The 27,761-nt window shown below is 42.9% G+C and overlaps 2 protein-coding genes and 1 long non-coding RNA gene across 6 annotated transcripts in view; 2 read left to right on the top strand and 1 right to left on the bottom strand.

Annotated features, from left to right (window-relative positions):
- Positions 1–2,878, top strand: part of LOC128410405 (uncharacterized) — a 30,940-nt gene extending 28,062 nt beyond the window's left edge. The window contains exon 3 of the long non-coding RNA XR_008329495.1: positions 2,695–2,878. This is a non-coding gene — a long non-coding RNA (uncharacterized LOC128410405). The remainder of the gene's footprint in view (positions 1–2,694) is intronic.
- Positions 1–6,543, bottom strand: part of SOBP (sine oculis binding protein homolog) — a 136,256-nt gene extending 129,713 nt beyond the window's left edge. The window contains exon 1 of one of the 3 annotated variants that reach the window (XM_053381571.1): positions 5,421–6,543. In XM_053381571.1, the coding sequence (XP_053237546.1) occupies positions 5,421–5,516 (96 nt within the window). In that variant the 5' untranslated portion in view covers positions 5,517–6,543. The remainder of the gene's footprint in view (positions 1–5,420) is intronic. The other 2 variants (XM_053381572.1, XM_053381570.1) reach the window with 2 other exon arrangements.
- The window catches only part of PDSS2 (decaprenyl diphosphate synthase subunit 2), a 78,594-nt gene continuing 56,190 nt past the window's right edge, over positions 5,358–27,761 (top strand). Inside the window, exon 1 of one of the 2 annotated variants that reach the window (XM_053381585.1) lies at positions 5,358–5,453. Coding sequence is in view for 1 of the 2 variants with exons in the window: in XM_053381584.1 (XP_053237559.1) it covers positions 16,384–16,661 (278 nt within the window). In the remaining variant the exon portion in view is untranslated. Of the gene's footprint in view, positions 5,454–15,959; positions 16,662–27,761 lie in introns of those variants that run through there. The other variant, XM_053381584.1, reaches the window with a different exon arrangement.

Below are 27,761 nucleotides of genomic sequence, written 5' to 3'. Positions count from 1 at the left end.
CGTTAAAACCAGGTTGCCAGGAATACCTAAAATGACAAAGCAGGTGATCGCTTCTGTGCTGTCAAATTGGGAGAGAATTATCTTTGCCAAAGAAACCTACTTCAAAACCTTCAACATTCTACAGAGCCTTCTGTTCAGCTAAAATTGTTTTTGTTTTGCTTTTTGCTCATTTTTCACCTGAAGGAGCCCAGGCCACCATTTTGCAATATTTTTAATATGCATCACTTTAATCTTTTAGATTCTGCAGTACACACACATATCACATCTGGCTAGTGGAAAAGACTATCATGTTATCCTGTATGGGAATATGCATTTTTATCATACATGACACAGAGAAGGAGACTTGTGGATATATGACTATATATCTTTCTCTTAAGAGACTAAAGGCTTAAAAATGCAGCAGCAATTGTTTTCATATACACAGTACTGTATATTGACTATATTTTACTGTGATACCATCATGCAGAGAACATAGGGCTTGCTGTTGCATAACTGATAATAGATTTCTTAAAAGATATAGATCTCACTGATATGTGCGTCTCCAAATTTTTATACGGCGTTTTCTCTGCTACGAAACAAGGGGTGAGACCTGGCAATTGCAGACAGGAAACACGAAAGACAAGTCTGTCAGAATCATTTTCTTCTAGGTTATGTTGCTGAACGCCTATTTCAGACTTTGAAAGAAGCAGAGTGAATTCTTTCTCTCCCTTTTTACTTCCTTGCATGAGTGAACTTAAGTACTAAAGCACAAAGTTAAACATCTCTCTGAAGCTAATAAATTTTGAGAGAGAGAGAGAGAGATGGGGGGAGAGAAATGAGAGAGAGAGAGAGAGAGAGAGAGAGAGAGAGACTCATCATTCTCTTTATTTCAGTTGGGTTTCAAGAGTGGAGGCCAATAATGTCAATGAACACACACTAGCCTATATGAACAGCTTCACTTCCCAGGGTTATTGACATTTTCTAAAAATATACCTACCCACCTACCTACACTGAGGGGGGATGTACAAGTCATCCAGGCTTTATAGTGGCCCCTTACTTTCATGAAATCTTTGAATAGTATATTCATAGTATCTGTCATGAGGTTCCTTGACTATATGTCTTTGTTAATCAGGGGATTCATTTATCTAGGATAATTTTAAATGTCTCCCACTCTCTTTTGTTGTCAGAACCTTCTTTTTTTATTGATTTTCATATTGTGATACATATTTCAATCACCGCCAGCAGAAATGTTAAAATGTAAGAATCTTTAACAGAGTTTACCAATAAATAATAACAGATGGAGACATCAGGAGTAAAGCCTATTTTAGTTACAAATTACTTATTGAGAATCTACAAGGTAAACGCCACAGGCTCACGGAGACAGCCCTGTGAAATTATGAAACAGTTTAATCACGATCCTCATAATAGACAAAGAAGGTAAATGTGTAGATTAACTCAGTCTAGTTTGTTTAGAAAAATTTCCAGTACGATCTGATAGGTGCAATCACATTAATTCATTCAAATGTACATTAATTACGTATGGTTCAAAGCACTTTTATCGCATTCTTGACAGTTGCATCATTATCTGGCATTAAACTTGTGTGTGACCTTAATCTATTTAAATGGAACCATCTTTCTGACATGAATAAGATTTCTCTTGAGTAAAAGGGATGTGGATTTCTGAATTTCTTATATTAGATGAAACATATGTGCAAATACTAAGTTTGTCATCTCACACGTAAGCATTATATTCTTGATATGGTAAATGGTAAACCTTGTGCAGTATTCACATCACTACGAGACAACACTACAATTCTAAGGGCATCCTTTATCCACAGCAGGAAAGGAAGGCAAAGAGAAAGGAAGAACTGGGGGGGAAATTAAGACACTGGAAATACGTTGCAGGTCAGAGTGAAACAAAACATTTCTGTCTGAAAAAAATCACTGAATTTTACTGAAATTCAACATAGGCAAACTATGCAGCCAAGCACTTTTTTGCACACAATGTTGTTGACATTTTCTACAGCTGTCACCTACATTGGGCGAGAGATAAGCATAATGCTAGGTAATATCTACCATGATGAAACAGCAAACAACACCAGTTTCCAGTTATATTAAAACTGAGCAGCAAGTGATATTGCTGATGTGACACAGGAAAAGCTAGTGCCTGAGTTTCCCTCCATCATTACTGAGCAAATTATGAGGCTCTATCAAACAGCCAATCTTCAAGAAAATCTGTATGATGAGGTAATTTTATTACTCATTCATAGTGCCTTGTATTTGCTGGACTTAAAATAGACACTTGTACCCAGTGGCTTTTTATTACTGGAAGGAGGGTGGGGAGAGGGAATCACATACACGCCGGCCCTTTTTCTTACTCCTAGCAAATGGAAGCAATTCAATCCAACATGGGCTGAAACTTGAGTAGGTCACTGTACACCATGATAAAATTCCCTAATCCCTGAGCCAAATTTCCCTGAGGGGGCCCTCCTACTAGTCCTTCATTTTCCAAGCTGACTTTTCCATTCCCCAACCCTCTCTCTCCTGTTTCCCTCCCCTTCATCTCTTTCATTTCCCCCTACCTTACAGCCTTGATATCTGATCTGCTGCTGGGACTCAGGTTACAGTTTTTACAGCTTAGGCTGTCTATTGCTGTATATACATTCCTTTCTTTCTGCTCTGTCGTGATTACTTACCAGAGCTTATTTTACACAGGTCCAGATGAAAGCAGTTCAGATGAAGGGAAGCAGTCAAGCTGTTTGAACAGTACAGATATGTACCTACACAAGGGCACATTGTGTTCACAATGACATTTTGTTGCATAGAGTGTTACCAGTTTGTTGTCACTATGCTCTTTAACTCTGTAAAGAGGAGGAAATCCCTCCAATATAGTCAATAAATGAAGAATTATTCTCAGAATGGTAATCAAGCCATCCACATATGCAACACACTCGGATGCCAATCAGCTTAAAACTTTCATTATAATTTAAGACCATTCTGGAGAAACCCACCAATCCTATTAAAAGAATGTGGTCTCCAAGCTTAATAAGACAACTTGCTCTGGTATGTGGTCTAGGCTGTCTGAAAGCTTCTGCTGTTATTCACCTTTCAACCACCCAAACTATAAAAACTGTCTCCAAAGCTAGGTCAGTCCACAACCTTGGAGTCAATTGCTCATACAGCTAAAATTCTGATTTATTTATTTATCATAATACTGTTCAACTGCTAACAGAGGCTTAAGGAAAGGAGAAACTTATCTGATTAAGGGTAATACAAACACTTAATATCATGGCCTTTTTATAAAAACAAAATGTGAGTATTTTTTCCTCCTTACACACACACACACACACACACACACACACACACAGTGTTGTTTTTGTTTCTTCCTCACCATTTCAGACAAACATCTGTTATACTGCAGAAGAACAACTATCTCCCAAACCACCAAGTGTGCCTGCAGCCAAAGTAAACAAAACAAACCCAGAGGATCCAGCACAGTCAGCCTTTATATCCAGCCAGGATAACATTTCACATGTTTTGATTAAAATTAGCTAATTTGTAATCCTAGAACCTATGAAACTTAAAAACTGCAGTCCACACAGATTGCATGAAGCAGTGTCTTAAAGGGATAATGCATAGTGGGGCAATTTTCTGCACCCACTCTTCCCCCTTCTCCTGCCCTCTTTTTAAAAAAAGGCAGAAAAGAAAACAAGAAAAAGAAAACAAAAACAAATTCAAGCCTGATCCAGCTGAGCAATTACTGTTAAGTTGAAGTGTGTACAATGCTTCATCTCAAGATACGGTGTCATACATGTCTCAAGGAAATAAAGCTGTTGCAAAGGAATGTAGAGGATCTAGTCTAGAGAATGAATAAATGTTATTGATATGCAGGATATTTGCTCTTACGCATGCCATCCTTTTATTCAGATGCCCATCTGCCTGCTGTTTGAACAAATCCCGAGTAAGCACAAAAAGAAGGAATACAAATATAGCAAACTGAAAGAACTTTCCCCAATATTAAATTAAGAACTGAAAGAGAACCTGAAGATTATCCTTCAGTTTGGTGAAAATAAACAAAATAGCCCTGTTAATCCATATGCTTTACTATCCTTATACTCATAGTAGATGTAGATGCATAGATACAGTATATATTTTACAGCTCAACACATAACTTGCACATTTCAGGATGTAACAGCTGTGATCAGACCTATTGTGAATCAGCTGAATGCCACTTCATTCCACATTCAAAACTGTGCTGTTTTCATTATTATTGGGTTTTGATTGGGTTTTTTTAAAACGCAAGTTCATCTCAGCCCTGCAACACGTGTAAGCCACAGGGTAAAGACAGATGAGAAGCATAAAATAAACATAGTCGTGGGCATTCTGGATAATAAAAACATGCAACAGAGGACCATTTCAGCTCAGCCTGCAACCCCAGGAGAAAAGAAGTCCTGAGGTGTGTTTCTGAGCAGCCGCTGCTATGCTAACATCTGGAGAGGCAGCCCACAGCCCTACCTCTGGAGCACAGCTGGATGGGCATCGTTTCCTGTCAAGACACTGACTTTCTCTCCTCCGGCCCCAACCTTTCCAAACAAACCTGTGTGTGTATACACACACACACACACACACACACACACACACACATATATATATACATATATGCATACACACACACACACACACACACACACACAAACCACATATGCATGAACCTTTTTTTCGGACAGCTCTCTTTCAACACAACACTCCTCTGGTTTGATTAACTGTGAAACGAAGCATGGAAAACAGAAACGGAGCAAGCAAAAGAGAGGAGAAGGACAAGAGACCCTTGTGTCCAAAGCACAAGAATGATGTGCAGTTCAGACCATAACATTTCACTTTGACAATTTAATTACACAGTTGCAGCAGCTGGCTACTGGAAAAGGGGGGCGGCTGCCGAGAGGAGAGGGAAAGACAGGACTTAAATGACTTCCCTTCTTCTCTAACTTTAACATCCTCCGGGTGATTTGGCATAGCACACAAACAAAAAGGAGGGGTCGCTGAAACCTCTACGGGGTGGAAAGTTTCCTTTAAACAAAAAAACCAAAAAAGCCACTGATGGTGATTAAGAGCAATAAATCAAAGCTGCTCAGTGACCTGGCTTTGTACGTAGCCTGTGTGAAGTGGTCTCTGTTTGCATTTCAGGAGAAAGAGTTGGGACTTGTATTTCGTGCCGGCGATGTGTTGTTTTTTTATTCGTATTATTCTTATTTCCAAACCAGAAAACAAAAACCCGAGAAACCCCTTATTTATATGGCATCTCCACGCACGGGGGGCGGGAGGGGTGTTTGCGAGGAGCCTCCCCCATCTCTCCCTTTTCCCTTTTCGCATCTGAGAGAGAGAGAAGGAGAGACACACAGAAAGAGAGAGCGAAGGAAGGAAGGAAGGGCGCGCGCACATACCTTCATCTCTTCATTGATTTCCCTTTTCACGGGGTGAGCCGGTTTCCTGCTCCTTTTATTTTCCGGAGGTCTCCCTTCTTTCTCCATTTCTGCCATTTTTGTGTGTATCTACTTTGGCGGAGATGAAATGGCTGCTGGTATTATTTGGGTTGGTGGGGAGGGAGAGGGGGAAGGTTGTCGAGAGGGAGAGGGAGGGGAGGGAGGATGGTGGCCGGCGGCGGCGGGAACCAAGGAGGAGGGGGGCGGCGGCGGCGGCGGCTTTCAGCGCTGGGCGAAGGCGTTAGCGAGTGTCAAGAGGAGAAAGCGGCTCTCCGCTGGGCGGCTCGGGGATGCGGGCGGGCGGGCTGGGCTGTGTGGGTCGCGCCGGCGAGTCAGCCATCTTCTGCCTCGCTCTTCGCCTGCATGAAGGGAGCGCGAAGAGAGGCTCGCTCGCTCGCTCGGCGTGCGTGTGCGGTGTGTGAATGCGAGAGGGAAGGAGGGGTGCGGGGAGAGAGGAAAGAGAAAGAAAGGAGCCCGGCCAGCTTCTTCTGAGGGAGATGGGGGGGGAGGCAAGCAAGCAAGCAGGACGGCCCCCCTGCCCAGGCAGCGGGCGGGGCTTCTACTGTCACCAAATCCTCCGCCTCTTCTTCTTCTCCTGCTGCTGCTCAGGCTCAAATTCAAAAGGGGGGGGGACTTCTTATGCTTCAGTTGTCATCCTCCTCCCCCGCGGGGACGGTCGTCCATGGCGGAAAACACACCAAGGCGCTCCGTCTCTGTTCTCTCCCGCTACCCCGCGTCAAACGCACAACGCTTCCCCACACGCACAGACAAGACAGACAGACACCGTCTTCGGTTACACGCTCTTGCCCACCACCGCCGCCGCCGCAAACATTGTGACAAAACAAAGTGGCCGGGGCAGCAGCAGGGCTTCTGTAAAGACGACGGGCGAATGGGTTTTTTAACGCCCTCAGTCCCCTCATAGAGAGATGCACAACACAACGCGTGTGTGCGTGCAAGGCTGTGTCCTCCTCAGACCGTGTGTGTTTGAGGGGAGATAGTTGGAAATGAGGGTTGCCTTCGGCTGGGGAGCGAGCCAATGAGTGGCAGGAGCAGGATTGTTTCTGTGGGAGCGGACTGAGAAATTGTGTGTTTGTGTGTGTGTGTGAAGGAGAGAGAGAGAGAGAGAGAAGTAGGGGCGCGCGCCCGCCAGCCAGCGGCCCCGGAGCAAGCGGCCAGGATGGATGGAGGATGCTGCGCGCGCGATACTGGCTTGGCCAGCTGCCCGGCTGCCCGCCCGCCTGCGTCTCTCTCTCTGCAGCGCGATTTCACCTTTAGGGAAGACGGTGATGAAGAAGAAGAAATACACCCATCACCAATAAAATAAAATAAAAAGACGTCGCGCAGAGAAGCTGCCTGCCCACGCCACTCGGAGAGCAACGCATCTGTCGTCGCCCTGAAAGCACTCCCGCTGGGGCGGAGTTTGACGTTTCCATGGGTGGGCGGCTGTTGGCGAGGGGCTGAGCCGCAGAAGCCGCGCTAGCATCCGAGAAGCAGAGACATTCGCGCAGAAGGAGAGGCTTTTGTTGTGCGTGGTTTTGGCGGGAGGAAGGCTTACGCACGCCCAGGCTGGGAACGGCCCTTCCAAAAAAGAGAAGAAAAAGGCACTAGTCCTCAGGAAAAGGGCCGTTTGTCCCAGAAGCAAGAGGAGGGCTGGGCTCGCCCCCCCCCCGCCATTCCTTCCTAGGGATTAATGCGAGCCATCAAGGCTTTGGCCCAGAGCCCCTTCCCTCCAGTGCCAACACAGTCAGGTCGAGAGCGTGTTCTTGAATGATAAGGCAGAGTGCCTTTGCCTGCCCCACCGCTCTCACCACAACCAGACCCCCCCCCGTCAGAAGCACGTGTCCGAAACCAGGAGTCACACCTATCCGTGCCTGATAATAAATTGATGATGAAGAAGAAGTAATAACTATCACAGACACGGTAAATGCCTCCTCTTTCTCTTCTGTGTGGACAGTCCTTTGTCTCATAAACATCATTACCTCCTTCCCACCGCTAGCTTGAAAGTAGCCCCCAAATAATTCGGCTTTGCCCCCAATCGTTCTACAAAGGCAGGGCTAACTGGTCCCAGTCGTTAGTTTGGAAAGTAACCTGGAAATTAAATACCCACTCCATTAGCAGCGCCCCCTTTCCTCTCTCCCCTTCCTCACGTCGCACGTTTTGATCTTCTATAGATCTAGGTAACTTCCCCCCCCCCCCGAAGCAGACTCACTCTGTCATTTTAAAAGGCTTTGCTTACATCTATTTTGTTTCCGTCTTTATAAGCGTGGAGAGGAAGGTGGGGGGTGATGTGTGGTGCTGATGATAGGGTGAACTTGCAAAACGAAGCTCTGAATTATTGCACACAGTGAAGGGGGATACCTTGATTATTCCCGGTTCGTGCTTTCCTACACTTTGGCAGTTCATAATTACCTGATACAATACAATATGGGGGTGTCCATTGTTCCATTAGTCAAAATTGTAATTGTGAAGGAATTTGTCATTATGACTGCAGCTGAGCTTAAAATTATATCCCTTTTTTCTTAAATAAAAAAACTTCAAAAAAATTAAAGACAGAATGTGTTCAGTGTAGCTATGAAGAGGCTCTCTTTTAAAAAACAACAACAACCCCCTTTCGCCTGTCAAATCTAGCTAAGTTCGTTTTATACCTTACAATGTCTGATTTGCATTTCTGTTTAAGTTTAGACATGAGATAAAAAAAGAAGGGTTTTTTGCTGGATTCCTGACTACAATGTGCCACATTTGACTCTGCTAAGACAGCAAGGTAGAAGTACTTCAGCAAAAATAGAGTTCTGAAAGACATTTATGGCAGAAGGCATCAAATCTCTTATTCCAGAGAATCTCATTGAAGTCCAGTGGAATTTGCTAGGATGTACTCTGAAAGTTGGATGGGGAGAGCGGGATTCATCTGAGAACAGCCTTAAATCCCTGCTGGTCTGAAAAGCAAACAAGCGAGTTCCATAGACTGCAATGTAACTTGTTTCCAAATGTGCAGGGAGATTGCCAGTGACACTCAGTTAATCGTTGTATTCAGCTTTTAATCTGTAAAATGTTTTACAGCCATTTTAATAGTAGCAATGAGAAATTGTATTTTAGAGCATTTCATATTGTCCACTATAATCCTTACTGCCTTCACCCCATAGAAAAATCCACCAGTGATACAGGTCACTGTTATTATCTCTATAACAGAGTGGTGGGACAGTAGATTGTATGGGGCAACCACCTACTCAGTACATGACAGAGGTGATATCTGTACTATGAGATTCCTGGTTCAAGTTTTTTGAACTGTGAGAACAGGATGCTGGATTAGATGGAGCTTTGGCCTGATCAAGCAGACTTGTGTTCTTAGCCATTACATTGCAGGAGCTCTCAACAGCCTCATCTTTATTGCATTTTGACCCTAGTACAAATATGAGGCTGGGCAATAAATAGGGTATTGTCCAGGTCCACGTAATAAGCCTACAGTAGAAGTAGAACTTGCATTCAGGGTTCACAATCCTCACCCACCTGAACACTGGTTCATAGTACCGTATTTTTCACCCCATAGGTGGCACCGGCCCGTAGGGTGCACCTAGTTTTTTTGGGGGGAAATAAAGAAAAAAAAATATTTCCCCCCCAGGCACAGGGCTGGGGCGGGGGAAGCCCAAGCTTCCCCCGACCCCAGCCCCCAGAACAGGCTGCTATCCGCAAGCCTTGCGGAGAGCCACACGAAGCCCGAAGCCTGGGGGGTGCTGAGCTCAGCGCCCCCCAGGCTTCAGGGTGCAGGCAGCTCTCCGCAAGCCGTGGGAGAGCTGCGTGAAGTTGCGCAGCTCTCCCACGGCTTGCGGATAGCTTCCTGAAGCCTGGAGAGCGAGAGGGGTCAGTGCGCACTGACCCCTCTCGCTCTCCAGGCTTCAGCGAAAGCCTGCATTCGCCCCATAGGATGCACACACATTTCCCCTTCATTTTTGGAGGGGGGAAAGTGCGTCCTATAGGGCAAAAAATGCGGTAATTTACAGTGCAATCCTATATGTGTCTTATTAGAAGCCCTGTTGAGTTCTATAGAGCTTACTCTTAGGTAAGTGTGTACTATTCTATAGGCCTGCAACCTTACTTGGAAAACACAGCCTTAGTGTAATCAAGCAATTGTCTAGTATTTTTACACCACTCATCAGCCAGAAAGACTATATATATATATATATATATATATATATATATATAGGCGTCCCTATCCTCAGTTTACATTCTAAAATAAACCGCATGAAAGGAAAAGAGAATAATGGGAAGGGAAAAGGAAAGCAAAGTGGGGTATAGGTAAATAATATAATGACAATACAAAGTAAGGCAAAGTAAGACACCAATTCTTAAAGTGGCAAACGTCTCATAACAGCTGGAATGGAAACGGTTCAGAGAGAGACGTTGAAAGCAGCTGGTCTCTCAGCAGAACCAATGGTGTGGGCTTCGCTTCACTTTCTTCTCACAGGAGGAAAACAATTACAACTATAGCAAAAAGCACTGGGCTTTGAATTACGGTATGTAAGCTCTCCCTCACCAAAGAAGCTTTGAAACAATAGTACCTAGTAGCAAGCAAATTTATTTGAATATGTGTGATTTTGATTCAAATCAAACTTATGTCCAAGTGAGTTGCTTGAAATCTGAGCCTAGAATTGTACTCCAACCCTATTAAAAATATGTGGGAATTTTGCAATTGGCTTTAATGTGTTGTCAATTTTATGCTGAATCAAACAGTAAACACTATGTTTTTGCAATAACTTTTTGCTTCATCAACAAGCCAATTACACAAATTAGAATCCATAAACCTTCCTCTTAGAATTGTAGCTGTCCATACATGAAACACAAGTGTGGGTGGGCTTATGCTCTAAAAATAAATCATAAAAGAGACATTTGGAATGTATTTGTAACATTTTGGAAATTAAACATGTCTAGTCGAGTGTAGAGTGTGGATCTGTGGCAGAATTCTTACAGCCTTCTCCATAATGAGGAGAGTGTATGTGAATAGCAGGTGTTTAGGACTACATAGCCTTAAAATCAAGTGTTCCAGCTTAACAGGTTTCTGACTCAGTTGGCTTTTATTTTGGGTAGAAGGGGAGAACAGTAATTTCACTCTTGTGCCAAACCCCACAAAAAAGGATAATGAATCACTGAGGGGTTTTTTAATACATGCAAGCATGTCACTGTGCCTGTGGGTTTTTAATATACTGTGGTAGACAGAAAAAAAGATGTGCGTGGCTATAAACCTATCTCAGTTTATATTTCAATAGGTTCAGCTTTAACCCTCTCATGCTAAATTGTCAAGAAACTCCTGGTTTTCCTTTCCAAGCATTTCTGAAATGTACAGAGCCTCTCTCTTGGTTTGGAGGTCACAAACTTGTTTTCTTGCTTTCAGCTCCTTTTCAAAGCCTGGCTCTTTTGAATTTCCCACTGATTTTAATGGTCTTGCAACCTCCTCAGGAACTGTCCTTGGAACCTCCATTACAGTGAGGCCGCTTCATATGAAACAAGCACCACAATGCATGATGGCTTCTTGAAATACCTTTGCATAGCAGCTGTTCCACATGGTGAACTGTTCAAGTGCAATGGCCTGCCATAGTGACTCTTCTATTAGGTGGTTTTCTTCACACCAACAGAAACAAGCAACAGGATGTTTTCTGTGGCAGCAAGGAGACAAACCACATGGTGGCAGCTTGTCCATAGGATAAGCCAATACACACAAACAGCTCCTTTCTTTTGTTCCTCATTTTCTTAACCCTTTAACTCAGTGACAAGCATAGTCTCTCTCTTTGCATAAGGCCAATCCTTGCACAATGAACTGAAAGTGAAATGGGACCACCCAAAAATAAAGTATAAACTCGGGGGATGCCCTCTGTACAAAAAATTACCTAAGTTTGTGGATTAAAAGGAGGGGGGACACACAGCAAAGTGCCTGGAATTATGCACTTGTCAGTTGATGCTATGGTGGTCCCAAGAAACCTGAAGTCAGGTAGGCTATGTTAATCTATAACAGAGATCGGGAGAAGAAGGAATTGGCCTGCTTGAAGACCTAACATGTTAGAGTAATTATATTGGAAGGGGTCAAATAGAGTTGAGATGTTTTCTCAATGTCTATAACCCCCTTATATAACTATAAAATGCAGGTTTGGAATTGGCAACTCCCTGGTGCTGTACTGCATAGAAGGGGAAGGCCAGGGGAGCAGGGAGGGGTAAACGGCCATTTATCTCAGCTTCTGAAACTCCTCCTTGATCCACAAAGAGCTTTGAGCAGTACCACAAGGCTACGGTTCCAGTTAGCAGGTGAGAATACCTGCAACATTTTTTGGGAGTTGGGGTCTTACTGTTGTTGATAAAGGTAAAGGTACCCCTGACCATTAAGTCCAGTCGCGAACGACTCTGGGGTTGCGCGCTCATCTCGCTCTATAGGCCAAGGGAGCCGGTGTACAGCTTCCGGGTCATGTGGCCAGCATGACTAAGCCGCTTCTGGCCACATGACCCAGAAAAACTGTCTGCGGACAAACGTCGGCTCCCTTGGCCAGTAAAGCGAGATGAGTGCCGCAACCCCAGAGTCGTTCGCGACTGGACTTAACTGTCAGGGGTCCTTTACCTTTACCTTTATTTTCAGTGAGCCTATACTTTAATAAGAGCTGTACTCTTAAAGGAGTTCAACTTGAACATGAAATAGTTCAGTCATTTATTGTCATGAATCCCATGGAAAAATCCTGTTTGAAGGGACCGAAGGATTGGGATGAAATCACTTAGTCTGATGAAGGGTAGGGACCAAGGAGTTCATTGGAGCCATAGCTGCCCCACCATTTCTGGATGTCACAGCAGAGGAAGCAGCTTCACCTGATCAAGACTCCATCCCACCTCCTGTCAACAAGGTCGCTCAGGTAACCATGGAGCCATTTGAGCCTGAGTCGGAGAGTGAGCTGGCCCAGACAGCCCAGGGTCCGTTCCCAAGGATACTCTGTTGGGTGCACCAGTACAAGCACCACCACACCTGCAGGAGTTCCTGCTTGCTTGCCCAACCCCATTGCTTGAGATGAGAACAGCACAAAAGACTGGTCACCACGTTCTTAAAAAAAAAGCCAGGGTGCATTTCAGGTGTTAGGACAACTTCTTAGTTTGTGCCTAGCCATATATCTTACAGCTCTGCTTTTGAACTTATGAACTGTGTAGCCTGTAACCTGATCTATGTTTTAACCGTGTACTGACTTCTGGAATAAAGCCTTTGGGAATAATCGAGTCCAGAGTCTGAGTACTGTGACTGAGTGTGGGAGCCAGGACATTTACCAACTAGCTGTCTTAACGCCCCCTCCCCCCACTGTAAAATTATATGTGTTATATCTAAGACTGTCACAAGAACTCTTATGGAATTAATTGTATGAGTTTTAGAAAATAAATCTATCAGTTCAAATTTGTGTGTATGGGTGTGTGTAAATGTATGTGTAATGTAAAAAAAAAATATAATCTTGCTATTAATGGAATAAAATTGATTAAAAAGGAAATGGCCTAAGAATTACTACCTTCTAGTTGGTCTTATATATGCATGCTTCATGTTTTCTGGGAATACTGAGCTAAGTTTTTTCCCCCTTTGCTGTTGTGATATTGCTTGTTCTTCCTTCCACCCCTATTTATTCACCATGAAATCTTGGATAAGGTCTTTCCAGCTCCCCAATACAACGGCATGACTAGAAGGATAAGTTGGTATCCTACCTACCTCTATGGAGTGCTGAATCAACACCTGCACGGTGATCCCAGGCCGAGCCAGTATTATGGATATTTGGATCAGGCTGTACTGAAGATGACTAAATAAGATATTTGTAAATAATTGTTTATTGTGCTTATGTGTGTATCAGTGGTGGGAAACCTCAGACCTAGGGGCCAAATGTGACCTTCCAGGCCTATCTAGCCCTCAGAGCTCTCTTCCCAGGCCACACTTCTCACTTGTCTTGCTTTGTATCCCAAGTGTTTTTGGCTGGCTGGAATGTGTCCTTGAACTCTGATAATGCCTTTTGCTTGCCTGGATTGAGGACAGAGAAGGGCAGTGGTGGACTTTTGGGTCTCAAATTTCAGTGGCACCCTAACGGACAAGAAGGCGGTTTCTGCATGTGCTGTAGAGGGAAATGAGGGGCAGATGGGGCCCATCAACCTGAGAAGGTGGCCAATGTAGGAGAATGAAAACTCTGATCCTAAACCTCCACTGCCTTGCAGCTATACTTATTTGTGAGGCTTTGGGAGGAAATCCTGAGGAAAAATCTGACCCCACTGCCTTGTGGGACATCTTCAGGAGAAGAAAAAGATAAAGAGTAAACCCTACACAAATCCAGAGTGGAGATTGGATGGCATCTTATATGCCTCCTTCCGGCAACTCCTATAGCCAAACTGGTGCCCAAAGTATGGTTCTGCTTTCCTTTGGACCACATCAGGGAGGCTGAGAGGGGGGCTCTTGTCATCTGGGCAGTCTGGGCCCTCCATACACACTGCCCAGGCTTGCGCCCTGGAGAGGTCACACTGGTGCTGCTAATGCATCAAAGTTGTGATTTGAATTCACCCCGCAAGTTGCATTTCATTGTTCTCTCAAGACAGACAGATGCGAACAACAAATGTTTCAACCCCACCTAGAAATGTATGACTAGTGTATGTATGTATATTCCAGCCTGTTCTTTAATAATCATGATCAGGGCTTTTTTTCTAGAAAAAGAGGTGCCGGAGGAGCACCCACCCAGGGTGCTACCCACAGACTCCAATGTGCAACACAGAATGCCGTGCCACCTGCAGCCTCTGTTGCACAGCCCTGAGTGATGTGTCCCTGTGCCAAAACGCTACAGAGGTGCCGGAACTCACCAAAGAGGTTCCAGAACTCATCAAAGAGGTTCCAGAACTCACCAAAGAGGTACCAGAACGCAGTTCCGGTGAGTTCCAGCTGGGAAAAAACTCTTGGTTTAATTATTTATACCCCTTTCTGGGTTTCCCCAGCCACTTTGGGTGGCTTACAGCATATCTAAAAACATAATTAAAAACATCAAATGTTAAAAACCTCCCAATACAGGGCTGCCTTCTAATGTCTTCTAAAAGTTGTGTAAAACAAAATTAAATAACAAAACACCTGAGTTATTGCCCTGAAGTAGCATTGGAACATGGTTTCTACTGAAGTTTTATCTAACTTGGAAGTTAGCATTTTGGGCTGTTTTCCTGGAATAAGCCTTTCAGCCTAGACCAAGCTCCTGAATCTGGTTTCTGCCACTGTTTTGTGGCTTACTGCATCATTCCCATCTGGTCCAGTTAGATTTTTTTCTTTCAATCATTTGGATAGCTCAGACATTTTTGTTCCACGTAATTTTTTTAAATAAAAAAATATCTATTATTGCACAGAATGGGGATTGTAATGTGGTTTCTGTGTGGGTTTTGTGGCATATTCCATCATGCTTACTAAGTCCAATAGGACTAGTGAATTTAGTTTGTTTGGATAAGTTAGAAATTGATGTTCTGGGCCGTTTTTTATGATACTATTCCTTTCCTGAAATTGGTATTGGAGTATGGTTTCTGTGAAAGATTTGTTGCTGCACCATTTCCGTATTGCCCTTTGTGAGTTGTGCAAATCATTTATCTGGATTGTTCAGGAGTTCATGTTATGGGCTGTTGTTTAATGATATTTATTGCCTGGAATGGGTTCCAGAATGTGGATTCTGTGGATATTTTGTGCCTTATGGCATGGATCCCATCTACTCATGTATGATGGGTGAATTTGGTTCGGAAGTTGGTGTTCTGGGTCACTTTTCCAAATTACTGTATATGGTCTGGATCAAGTATCGGAACAGGTTTTCTGTGAACTTTTTGTGGCTAGACTGCATCAATCCCATCTGTTTCATGCGACTGGTAAATCTGATTTGTTTGGCAAGCTCAGAACGGCCTCGAACAGGTATGCGGATGTGGTTTCTGGGCACATTTTAAGTTGCATTGTGTCGCTACCATCTAGTCACATGACTAACTTTTTTTTTTTACTTACTAGATGGAATTTTGGGTCATTTTTCCTGTATAACATTCATGGCCCTGAGTGGGTATCTGATTGTGGTTCCTGCGAATCTAGTCACGTGTGATTTGGTTAGGTTAGCTCTAGCGTCGCTGGACCTCCGCAGTCTCTCTGGCTGCAGCCCTGAAGGCAGCCCTGTTTAGGGAAGCTTTTAATGTTTAATAGACTATTGTATTTTAATATTCTGTTGGAAGCCGCCCAGAGTGGCAGGAGAAACCCAGCCAGATGGGAGGGGTATAAATAATAAATTATTACTATTATTATGATGGCTTGGGACTCGTGATTTTTTTCACGCTGCATTTGGAAGCGTGTTGGAAAAGCAAAGAAGCGTCTCGCCCGCGCCTTTCCCGTCTCCCGCGTTGCCCTAACAACTCTGCTCCTCCGCTCGCTCCAGGTTCTGCCCCCTCCCTCCCGGCAGCCAATGCCGCAAAGCAAAGAAGCAGCGCAAAAGCAACGAGGCCCGCATCTTCCCAGCCTTTCTTTTACGACACTTAAGATGGCTGCCTCCATGAAAGCGGCTTGTGGGCTCTGTGCCGGGGAAGCTACTTAGAGGGGTTGCCGAGCTCCTTTCCAGCCACCGGATTCAGAGGGTTTTGCCAAAACAGAACCGGAAGAAAGAAAAGTAGTGTTTTCGGCTTCTACCGTGAGGTAGAAAAGGAAGCGCCTGGGAGAGGGATGCGGAGCGCGCGCGGCGTTTGAACCGTTGCGAGGCGCCTCATGGGACGGGAGGGAGGCGCAGGCCCTTAGCCGGGAGTTGCGCGGCCTGGACCGAGGGGAGGGAGCAGCTGCGGCGGGTCCCGCCCCGGAGTTCGCGGGAGGCAAGAGCTCGGGGCAGTCGGGGAAGGGCCCGCGTGGTTGCCTTGGGCTCCTCCGAAAGAGGCGTCCCGAAGGGGAGCCGAGATGCTGCGCTCCGCGTTTCTGCTGCCGTTGGCTCGAGGCTGTTTGCGGAGGAGCCTCCCGCAGTTGGGAGCGGAGGGGGGGCAGCGGCGGTGCCTCTTCTCCGGCTCTCCCTCGTCCGCTTCCCACTGGAGCAAAGTGGTCTCCGAAGCCGAGAAGATCGTGGGCTACCCGACCTCCTTCCTGAGCCTCCGCTGCCTCTTGAGCGACGAGCTGAGCAACATCGCCATGCAGGTGCGCAAACTGGTGGGGACCAGGCACCCGTTGCTCAACACGGCCAGGTAAGCTCCCCTCGGGGCCTCTGAAGCATTGGGCTGTCACTTTCTCCTACACAACCGTCCACTCCTGCAAGCGAGGTAAATGGGAGGCATACTTACTCTTACTGGCTTCAATTGCCCAGTCACGTTTCCTATCACAGCGCTTCTTCCGGTGCTGTGAAACCCCGGGATTCTCTTCATTGACCCGTATGGTACTGCCTGGCGTGGAGTCAGACCATTGGTCTGTCAGCATTGCCCTGCTGCCTGAAGCCTTTCTTTAAAACAACAAAACCAGAGGCGGCTTTATGTTGAATGGCGAACATATTTATTTTGAATTGTTTGTTGTTGATATTGTTGATATTTCAGAACAAATCAATAAAAAACTATTAAGAAGAAAAGAAATCCAAAGATGGCAAGAATCGAAATGGGGACTTTCTACATGAAAATGAAGTTTGATGAAGAGAGTTGTTTTAGGCCAAGATATGAACACTCACTTAAAGATAGGAATGTTCCTGGTTTTTGCGCAGAGGGCTCATGGGGATATAGTTTTTTCAAGAAACTCCATATGAAATTCTTTTTTAGCTAATGAGCACCAAGTGAAATCATTTAATGAGGGCCATTTTTAACTGGTAGGGACTATAAATTAAGGACCTTAGTGGTGAAGGAGACTGTCTTGGTTATTGTTTGTCACTGTAATACAGAGCTTTCAAAACTTTTCATGTTAGTGACACTTTGTAGACATGACATGACACAGTAACTCATGACACAGTAACTCAGCAAACCAGAGGTTAAACTAACCCCTTTCTAGCCCTGAAAGGAGCACAAGGAGTGTTCGTGCAACACACCTACACACTGCAGTTGACATACTTAACGTGTCGCAACACATAGTTGGAAAGCTCTGCTGTAATACTTCATGGGAAGCAAACATTTAAAGGCATTCTCTTTGACATTGACTGATGGCTTTTGTTTATTCCTTCAACTTCTTAAGAAGCTACTTGTGTTGGAGATTTTTGTAGTATGCAGATTTATTTAAACTTCATCAATTGACAGGTGGCTGATAAAACAGCTATGAGGGCAATCCAAACCCTAGGCTGGAAGCAATAGGGCTTGTTGAAGTATCACCATCACCTCATCCATGGCCCTGCCACTCATGCTGGTCAAGTAAAAGGTTAGGGGGTGGGGGTCAAGGAAAAATATCAATTCACTGCACCAGCTCCAGGGGAAGATGCTTGGATCAAGCCCACTGCCATCACAAGATAGTAACAGGACAAACTCAGGATCCCCTGGATCATGTCCCAGTGCTGAAAACACCTTATTTTCTGGGTTTCCCCCTGGCAGTTGCCAGCAGAGATACAGCTAGCAGTATCTTTGGCCGACCAGTGTTTGGGTAGGCACATTGGGATGCTTCTCATTGACAGGGTTGCCCTGCTGACATCTCCACCGCATCCACATGCTGTCTGGCACAACAGATTAGGGATTTGGACCCTCCTGCTTGTTTAATTGGCTGATCATCACAGTGAATTTCCTTTGCTGTTTCTGGTGCTGACTGTAAAAACTGGTTATTTATAGGAACATCGCTTGATACTCTGGTCTGCTGTTTTCATTTCATTACAATGGTTATTATGGTCTTGGACAAGTCATATAAGATTATGTGATGTAGTTTTATAGCTATTTCCAAGATTACAATACTTTTCAGAAGAGATTGGTTTGATTTATTAACATCCTTCAACAGTTGTGAAAAAGTTTGATAGTTATTGTAATACTACTCTTCTAAGAGAGCAGACTTGAAATTTAAGTAGTATAGGGTAAATATGTTTGTTTTTGCTGTTCTTTAATAGCTCTTCAAAGCTATTTCTTTGTAATGTTCTCAGAATATCTCCAGACATAATTAATACTTTTCTAGAGAGACCAATTTGAGCAAATGAGAACTGTTTCAGCTAAAATAATCAAATTTAGAGGCAGTATTATTAGTCTTATATTTAAAGGTTAGCAAGAATCCTTCTCACATTTAGGAAAGTCATTATAATTTGCATAAGTTTTCTATTATAAATGATTGTGAATAATATTTCTAGGTTTTTAGTTCCATTGACTGAAGGGCTATAGAATTTGCCAGATGCACCGCCATGCGGATTGTCAGATATTCCACCAATATGACATATAATCCTGGCAGAACATCACAAATATGCCAGTATAACATTCCATTGGTAGAATTGTTCTGCTGGCAAAAATGCACACCATATACTGGTTTAAAAACTGATAAACCTTTCCTCTTCCATCATACATCACTTAACATTGTATACATTGAACCTCATTAATATTTTAGTGACCATTTCCCCACTTTAAAGAGATCATCTTTTGTTTTTAATCTCTCCAACCCAAATTATATTTGTGTCGTCAGCAAACTTGGCTACCTCACTGCCTCCTCCTAATTCTAGATCCTTTATGAACATATTAAAAAGTGTTGGTCCCAAAACAGATCCTTTGGCGCCCTACTACAGCTGTACCTTGGTTTTCGAACAGCTTAGTTCTCGAACGTTTTGGCTCTCGAACGCCTCAAATGCAGAAGTGGCTGTTCCGGTTTGCGAACTATTTTTGGAAGCCGAAAGTCTGACGGGGCTTCCATGGCTTCCCATTGGCTGCAGGAGCTTCCTGCAGCCAATCAGAAGCCGTGTTTTGGTTTCCAAACATTTTGGAAGTTGAATGGACTTCCAGAACAGATTCCATTAGCTTTCCAAGTTAAGACTGTATTTGCATGCCTCGAATTCTCTGCTTCTTGCTCTTTAACCAGTTCCCAGTCCATAAGAGAACATTTCCAATTAACTCGTGATTGATGTGTTTGCTCAGGAGTGTGCAGTAAGGAACCATATCAAAAGCTTTCAAGTAAACAATGTCTACATGCTGACCCTTTCCACAAGTTTGTTGATAGTCTCAAATGGATTAGTGAGACGGGGTGTACCTTTGTAGAAGTTAAGCTGATTTCTCTTTAGCAAGACGTGTCCTTGTATACAGTTGATAATTTTGTCTTTAATGATGTTTTCCATCAATTTACTTGAAACAAACATTAAAGTGTTTTGAAGGTGATGTCTTCATTGCTTGACTACTCCGTGTGCACTTTACAGGCATCCTGACCATGCAGCTATATAGGTGCTGTGTTGTATGTGATTTTCTTCCTCTTGTTTGGTGTGCTAGAAAATTTGAATCTCTGCTTATAGTGATACTAGGGGAGTTGCTATACTGGGGCTACTGCTGAGTGTGCCACTGGGGGTTCTGTGATGGTGCCATTTTTGTATATGGTGGTGTGTGTGGTAGAGGTAACGCAAGGCCCCATCATGAGTTCATTGGCTGTCTCCATATGTGACTGATGACTCAGATTCTAGTGTTTCCAGAAGTTCTGGCAGGCATGTACATCTCTTTTTCTTTCTGCTGTTTTTATTTTTATTTTATCTTAAGTGCTTCCCTCCTCTCTCCCCGTTTCCCAGACAGCAGCATTGTGCATCTCCCACCCACCCCACCATAATTCAGAGTATCTGATTGCTCTGTTGTACCTCTTGAGAGAATGATGTTTACATATATTGCTTTTATATTGAAGCAAGTTGAGACATGGGGTTGCAATCCACAGGTGATGAAAGACACCTCTGCATGAGATTTACTCGGGTAGATTGTTAAGAGCTTATACTCTGTTCTAGTGGGCTTGAGATTGTCAGGTGCATAAAATGTTTTTGACAAAACACTTTATAGTCTGTCAATTTGAGGTAAAACTGTTTATATTCCAGAGTAGTTGCCTTGGTCACATACTATCATTTTACTAATAGCAAAGCCAGCAAGGCCATGAAGTTGGGCAAAAGGGAACTTAAAGCATGAGGAGGTTGGTCAGTGAGCCATTGCTGAAACTGGGGAACCCTGTAGCTTTGCTTTTTTAAAAAAGGAAACACCTTTGGCTTGGTGAGGCCATCATAATTTGTGATTAGCTTTACTCAGGCGGTGTCCGCACAGCAGTATCTACCTTTGTTTATAGGCTAAAAGACAAAAAACTGACAGCTAACAGTGAGGTTTAAATTTGAGTTTGAATCCATTGTTTAAGAAAATGGTCCAAAAAAGAAGTTGTAAGGATAGCTTTAATTTTCTTATACTCAAAGAGAAAGTTAATGATAGTTTGAGAAGATCTGTTTCAATATAAGCACAGTAAGTATAGTTACAGGCAGGGGCAGAAACCTCTGCTCTGTGAAAAGGATGGTATGTTTGACTTTCATGTGTCCTATAGATACTTCTTTGACACAAGCCTCATGATGCTGACTGCAGCCTATGTAAGGAAAGGATATGTGACAAGTGTATGCTATAATACGACAGCTTAAAAACATCATTGAAAACAGTCTAGAAGTCTTAGATATGAGTTATTAATGCTTTAAAAAGCAAAATACAAAACTACTCAAGAATAACAAAACTGCTATATATTAGAAACCACATCAAAACATTTCAAGAGATTATCTTAATTTTATGCTGACAACATAAATGAAATGGTGCTATTTAAAAGAATATGTTTTGTGTTTATTTTCAGCTCATGTAATTGCAGTTTGTTTAAGTCATTTAAATAGTGTGAACTGAAATACAGCCATGAAATAGGTAATATTGACTTTCAGATTTCTCAAGTGAGATAAATTGAATGTAGCATTATTGCTCAAAACTTGGAAGTGTCCCATAAACTAAAGTGCTAAGGAGTGTGGCCCATCACAGAATTAGATATGCTTAGGACATTGATTTCAGTGGGCTTAAGCACACTTTGCAGTGGGCTTAATCGTAGAAGTTTCCCACCCCCACCCCCTATACTGACAATATGGTAATCTCCATATAGCTCTAGTCTTCTGAGTCTGATGGCAGACAGTTTCACTTCACAGCTGTCCCAAGATCATCACATTTTCAATAGACCACCAAATGCATAGCTGTGCTAACCTAGACTTAAATTTGGAGTGTTGGAGACAGGAAACTCTTTTGTTTGGGCATTCCCAATTGCTGAAATTACTTGGCTTTTAAGGCAGAAGCAAATTCTTCTGTAATAAGCCTAATTTAGCCTTGTATTCCACTTTCACCCCACAGATTTTCCAAATTTAACAAAGCTGCTTGAAATTTTGCAGTTGTATTATTATTATGCTGCCTGTTATGCTGTATGGAAAGTTTCAGGCAAATCAATTATGACAGCTGGCAGATACTGGATTTCTGTAACCGAGGTGGCTTTCAGTATTTCAGACTTTTCCCTTACTTCCTCACTCCTCCAACCCTGGCCTGGTTATAAACTTCTAAAGAAGAAATATTCTGTTCCTAGCAGTTAAATTTGTTTTACTTTGTGGTGCCTGCTCAAAATTTGTGTCCTTGGCTAGCTCTGTGTTTTGAATGACCTTTTCATGTTCACACAGAGATTTGGTTTGTTCAATGACTTATGAAGGATTTGGAAAGGAGGCACATACTGGCACATTTTAGGAAACCTTCTATTAAAACCTTCGTAAAACTCTTCTTGGCTGTAAAGTAAGATGGCTATAACGCCAAGGGAGGGAGGAAAATAACATGTTCAATTGAGGGGAGGGAGTCTTTAAAATTCAATGCCAAATTCTTCTTACTGAGGCTTTCTAAAATATTGGGGGTTTTGATAAGAAAAAGAACTCATCTAAGTTCAAGTCAGAGAGAACAAGAGGTAAGCACAACAGAGAAAAAATGACAAAGTTTTAGCAGAACCTTCATTTAATACATAATATTGAAGCAAAACTATCAAAGGACTTGAAGAGTGACTCAAACTGCATAACTTGCATTAACAAGTAGTTTATGACTTCCTTCCACTTTACAGAAGGTGAATCTGTGGCTGTCAGGGATTAGGCTCCAGCTCCCATCAGTCCCAGCCAACGTTCTCCTTCTTTGGAGGTCTTTAAGCAGAGGATTGACAACCATATGTCAGGAGTGCTTTGATGGTGTTTCCTGCTTGGCAGGGGGTTGGACTTGATGGCCCTTGTGGTCTCTTCCAACTCTATGATTCTATGATTCTACGTGGCCAATGATCAGGGAAGGTTAAGAGTTGTAGTCCAACAACATTTGAGGGCCACAGGTTCTTCATCCCTACTCTACTTGGTTTGGATGTTGCAATTTAAGTAGCTTTTAAGTACTTCAGGGATAGCCACACAAAGCCTCTTCAGCAACATTTGATTCAGAATATTTTTTTCTTGTTTTCCTCCTCTAAAAACTAGGTGCATCTTACGGTCGGGTGCGTCTTATAGAGCGAAAATACAGTAGTTTACAAAGCTCCCTGACCACCCTGAATCTGTTGTGACTGGACAGCAACTGATGTTTGCTGCCAGTGCTGTGAATTGATCGGACAGTTGTGTATTTTTCCAAACGCTTCCCTCTGGCACCTAAAGCATTAGCGAGCCACGTGTCTCTGTCCTCTTCCCTTTTATCTGATAAGAGTAAACGGTACAGAATGACAAAGGTGGCATGTCTTGCATTTGAGCCGGTTCTTGTTCCTTCCTAGCCGAAGCAGAAACCAATTTGAAGGGCCAGCTGAGTTTTTTTAAAAAATAAACTGCTGGAGAAAGTGCCACTACTTTTGCATGAAATGCTGCTGGAAAGTGGCGGATTTCTAGAAGTCAAGATGCTAGTTTTTCCTCCTCATTTCACTCTCAGAACTACTTGGGAAACAATTTATAAATGGACCTGGTCTCTTAAAAACTCATTTTTAAAAACCTTTTTTATTTTATTTAGGATGACATAAAACACAAAGTACAGCAATGTTCCTATGTGCTGGGGAGCTAATAACCTGTACTGTATAAAGTAAAATGAAAAGACAGTCCAACAATAACAATTCTATATTTTTGCAGTCTTTCCACTGGGTCAAGTGCTTCTCTTATAGATGCTGAATTAACCTGTTAATGCATCTATCAGAGCAAGGATCGGTGTCCATTACCCATCCCACAAAAGTGAATTTTGTGCAGGAACTTTTCTTGAAGTCCTGTTGAATATTGAGCGGAGGTGTAAAACAGGTCTCGTTGGATTTGTTTCTTGAGCTATCAGATCCTCTGAGTCAGCCTTTCCAATATTGCTAAATGCCAAGCCTAGTCATAGATTCATCGTTGCCCCCTCTAAATATTTCCAGAAATGTGTAACTATCATGCTCACTGACAAGCCCTTGTTTTTTTAAGGTAAATTAAGGGATATATTTATCAACATAGTAACATGTCAGGAGCAAGAACACTGAAATTTTGTATCCAGAATAGCTGTGTATAGTTCTGTTTTAAGATGGAAGTTTTCAGCATTGTTTATTATTATTAACATTATCATCATCATCATCATCATCATCATTTTAAAGTCATTTCATCATTTAAGAGAAATATCCGTAGACTAGAGCATGACAAATGGGGTAAGTGATGTTAGTGATTGATCGGGACAGCACATGTTGTTTAACCACATGATTTATAAGCAGCTTTGCAGGGTGCTAATGCAGCTTTGAAAATAAATTGTATAGGCCACCTGCCCTCAGATCCTTTTAGTGTTCCTTCTTTATTGACTCCCACATTTCCCCTTTCTTTCCTTTTCTTCCTTTGAAAGCAAGCACGTTGGTTCAGAATTTATCAGTGGTGATTTTTACCAGTAAAACTAGAGGCATGATTGAGCCAAGTGAAATACTTTTCAATCCCATTGATTTAAGTGGAAACCAGGTATTGAGTAGTATATGTCTACTCACAAGTAAATCCTGCAGAATTTAAGATTGCAGACTTAAAGTGACTGGCTCAAATTCTTCTTAGAATTAATAAAATTAAATTGTAAAAATGTTGGAAAAGCATATCATATTTCACTAGAAATGTAATGTTCTGCATGCTTACACTTTCTGGAATCATTCTTCCCCAAGAAATTATATAATATTAATGGGATAATTTTTCATAAATTGCATAAGCAAATTTCACATGACTAGCACAAAATACAAATCATTTCGATAATTTTATTCTTTCATTTTCCCATCTTCCCAGTTAACACTTAGTGAAAACTTTTAATTACCAAAAATAGTTTTCTCTAAGTAATCTTGAAAACAGCATCAGTGTGTTAGTGTGGATTCACCTCTTGTTCATTAAGTCTGGGTCTCTCGTTATACTAGTTGTCAGTCATTGCTGATTTTAAACATATTTTCCTTTTTAAAATTGGAGTTTTTGCTTCCCTAAAATGTATGCCCTCACCCCTGAAATCTTTGTCACTTATTTTTACTTGAAGGAAATCTGGAGTGTATATGTAGGCATAGAGGAAAGTAAACGATTAGAAACTATTTTAATGCATGTGAAACAGACAGTGGAGCAAAGCTACAACTATCAAGATCGGAGTGTCAGAGTGCTTGTTGTCCTGGTAACAGATGAAGAAGATCAGGATGAGATTTCAAGAATACAGAGGAGAAAGAGACAACATTGGGCCTGTTATATTTTTAAAAATGCAGACCCCAGAAAAGCTTGAATGGTTCTTATGATTATGCCTTATGCTTCTACTGGTGGGTCAATATATAACCATTGCAAGTTAGATGAAAACATAGGTATAAAAGAAGTCTAGGCTTGAACCACGATAAGCGTTAAAAAATACTATGGATGACAGAGCATCCCTGCTGAGACTTAAGTCAATTGACTGTAGCGGGTCTACTCCATGACTGATGTTCAATATTACCCTTAGCTTTCAGATAGCAGCAAAAGATGGAAGGCAGACTGCCTATATGCCAAAGTTTCTAAAATACCAGTTATAGATTAAGCGTTCGAAATACTCCTAGTAGCAATTGCTGGTTTCAGATGCAGGCTCGGTTGATTTTATATGAACATGCAGCAGCGAGCATCAGACTTGCATGCTCTTCCTCTTCTCTTTGCATGCTTTGCTTTTCTAAAGGACTTGCAGTTCTTTGGCAAATATAATTGCCATTGCATGTGGATGAGGAAAATTATGGTTTGGGTCTGGTTTCAAATGCAAATATACAGAAAAACTGGTTGAATAAACAATAGTTTGCAGGTATATATGTAATGGCAAACTATGGTTTGTTAAACTAGATGTTTGTTAGAAAAAAAGCAGTATAATGAGAGATCAGTGGGAGATGAAACAATCACAAGCTTGAGGCCAACTACCGTATTTTTCGCCCTATAGGACGCACCGGCCCATAGGACGCACCTAGTTTTCAGGGGGGGGAATCAAGGAAAAAAATATGATTCCCCCCCCCCCCAGCTCTGGGAGCAGCGGACAGGCTGCACGCAGCCTGTGCGCTACTCCAAGACCTTCTTCCTGCTTTTGCGGGAGGTGGGGGAATTCCCCCATCTCCCGCAAAAGCCCACAGGAGGGAGAAGGGACGGACTCGGACAGTCAGTTCCTTCTCCCTCCTTGGGGAAAGGCCCCCAAGAGCGGCGCCTCTTTAAAGGCTGCACGGCTCCTACAGGCTTTTCTACGAGGTGGGGGAATTCTCCCACCTCCTAGAAAAGCCAGCAAAGCTGCGCAGCCCCTTTAAAGAGCGCACTACTTTTGCCTGCTTTTGCGGGAGGTGGGGGAATTCTCCCATCTCCCGCAAAAGCCCACAGGCACGAGAAGGGATGGACTCCGCCAGTCCGTCCCTTCTCCCTCCTTGGGGAAAAGCCTGCTTTACCCCACCGCCAGCCTCAAAGCCGGGTTGGAGAGTAGCGGGAAGGCGTCGCGCACCTTCCCGCTGCCCCCCATCCTCTGGGGCTGGTGATGGGGGAAGCGTTGCTTTCTCCCACCACCAGCCTCAAAGCCGGGTTGGAGAGTAGCGGGAAGGTGTCGCGCCCCTTCCCGCTGCCCCCCTCCTCTGGGGCTGGCCATGGGGGAAGCGCTGCTTTCCCCCACCGCCAGCCTCAAAGAGCAGACTCTCCTGGCTTCAGCGGAAGCAACGCGAAGCCTCCGGAGCGCAGGCTTCAGAGGCTACGCGTTGCTATAGCTGAAGCCAAGGAGCCTGCATTCGCCCCATAAGACGCACACACATTTCCCCTTCATTTTTGGAGGGGGAAAAGTGCGTCTTATAGGGCGAAAAATACGGTAAGTTTGTTCTTGGTATAAGCTTTTGTGCGCATGCACACTTCTTCAGATACCATCTGGTATCTGATGAAGTGTGCATGCACATAAAAGCTTATACTAAGAACAAACTTAGTTCGTCTCTAAGGTGCTACTGGACAATTTTTTTTTTTTAATATATATTTTGACTGCGTCAGACCAACACGGCTACCTACCTGAATCTACAAGCTTGAGGGTCATTGCTGCTCATTCATATCAACACCAAACCATGGCTTGGAATTACATTGAATGCAGCAAGTATCACCATGTTAATTTTGAAACATGTATACTTTAAATACATCTTTATTTTTTTGTTTGTTTTTTTAAGCTCATCACACAACTCTTTCCTTACTTTCTACTGATGTATTGTGAGAACTTGAATTTCAGAAGCCATTTAACTAAGGACAGTTAAGAAACAAAAAGATATAGGAAGCAATTTTAGCATTCACTTTCAATATTTTATAGTTGAGAGTTTATTTTATAGTTGAGAGTTTATTTATGTTCCAAATGGTGAGAAAATGTTTTTAGAAAGCTTAGCCAAAGAACACTGTGAGCAGTGATGCTGCTTTTTGGGGGGGGGGGGTTAGAATTGTGTCTGTGAAAAGTAAAGATTTAATTGTATTTGCCTACAGTAGTAGATTCTGTTACTAGTATACCTGGATTATTTAAGAATTCAAATATACAATACTGTAGTACAGCAGTTCTTATTGACATGCTTGGCAAAGAAGCAAACAAGACCACTTTTTTGCCATCTGTTTATAATGCTATATAAAGAAAATCATGCTGGTTGCTGTGGAAACTAACATTTCCCAAACCACAAGTTGCTTAAATTCTCCACCTTTTAAAATATTGAGTTCTCTCAGGAATGAATACACACACATGGGAAATATATCAGAAATGTTCCAGTTACTTTTCCACCAATTAACTGTACAGTGTGTTCAATATTTGTATTTTGTCACAGAGGCATACGTTGTCATTCGCATTTCAGAAGATTTATTGATATTTTTGACATAGAGATGTTTTGACTGACATCTACATCTGTATATAGCAACATATTTAGTTGGACTG

The sequence above is a fragment of the Podarcis raffonei genome, chromosome 3 (assembly GCF_027172205.1).
Source record: "Podarcis raffonei isolate rPodRaf1 chromosome 3, rPodRaf1.pri, whole genome shotgun sequence".
NCBI classification, from domain to species: Eukaryota; Metazoa; Chordata; class Lepidosauria; order Squamata; family Lacertidae; genus Podarcis; species Podarcis raffonei.
The sequence above is the reverse complement of the archived record's forward strand: the minus strand, read 5'-3'. Positions and strand labels throughout refer to the sequence as shown.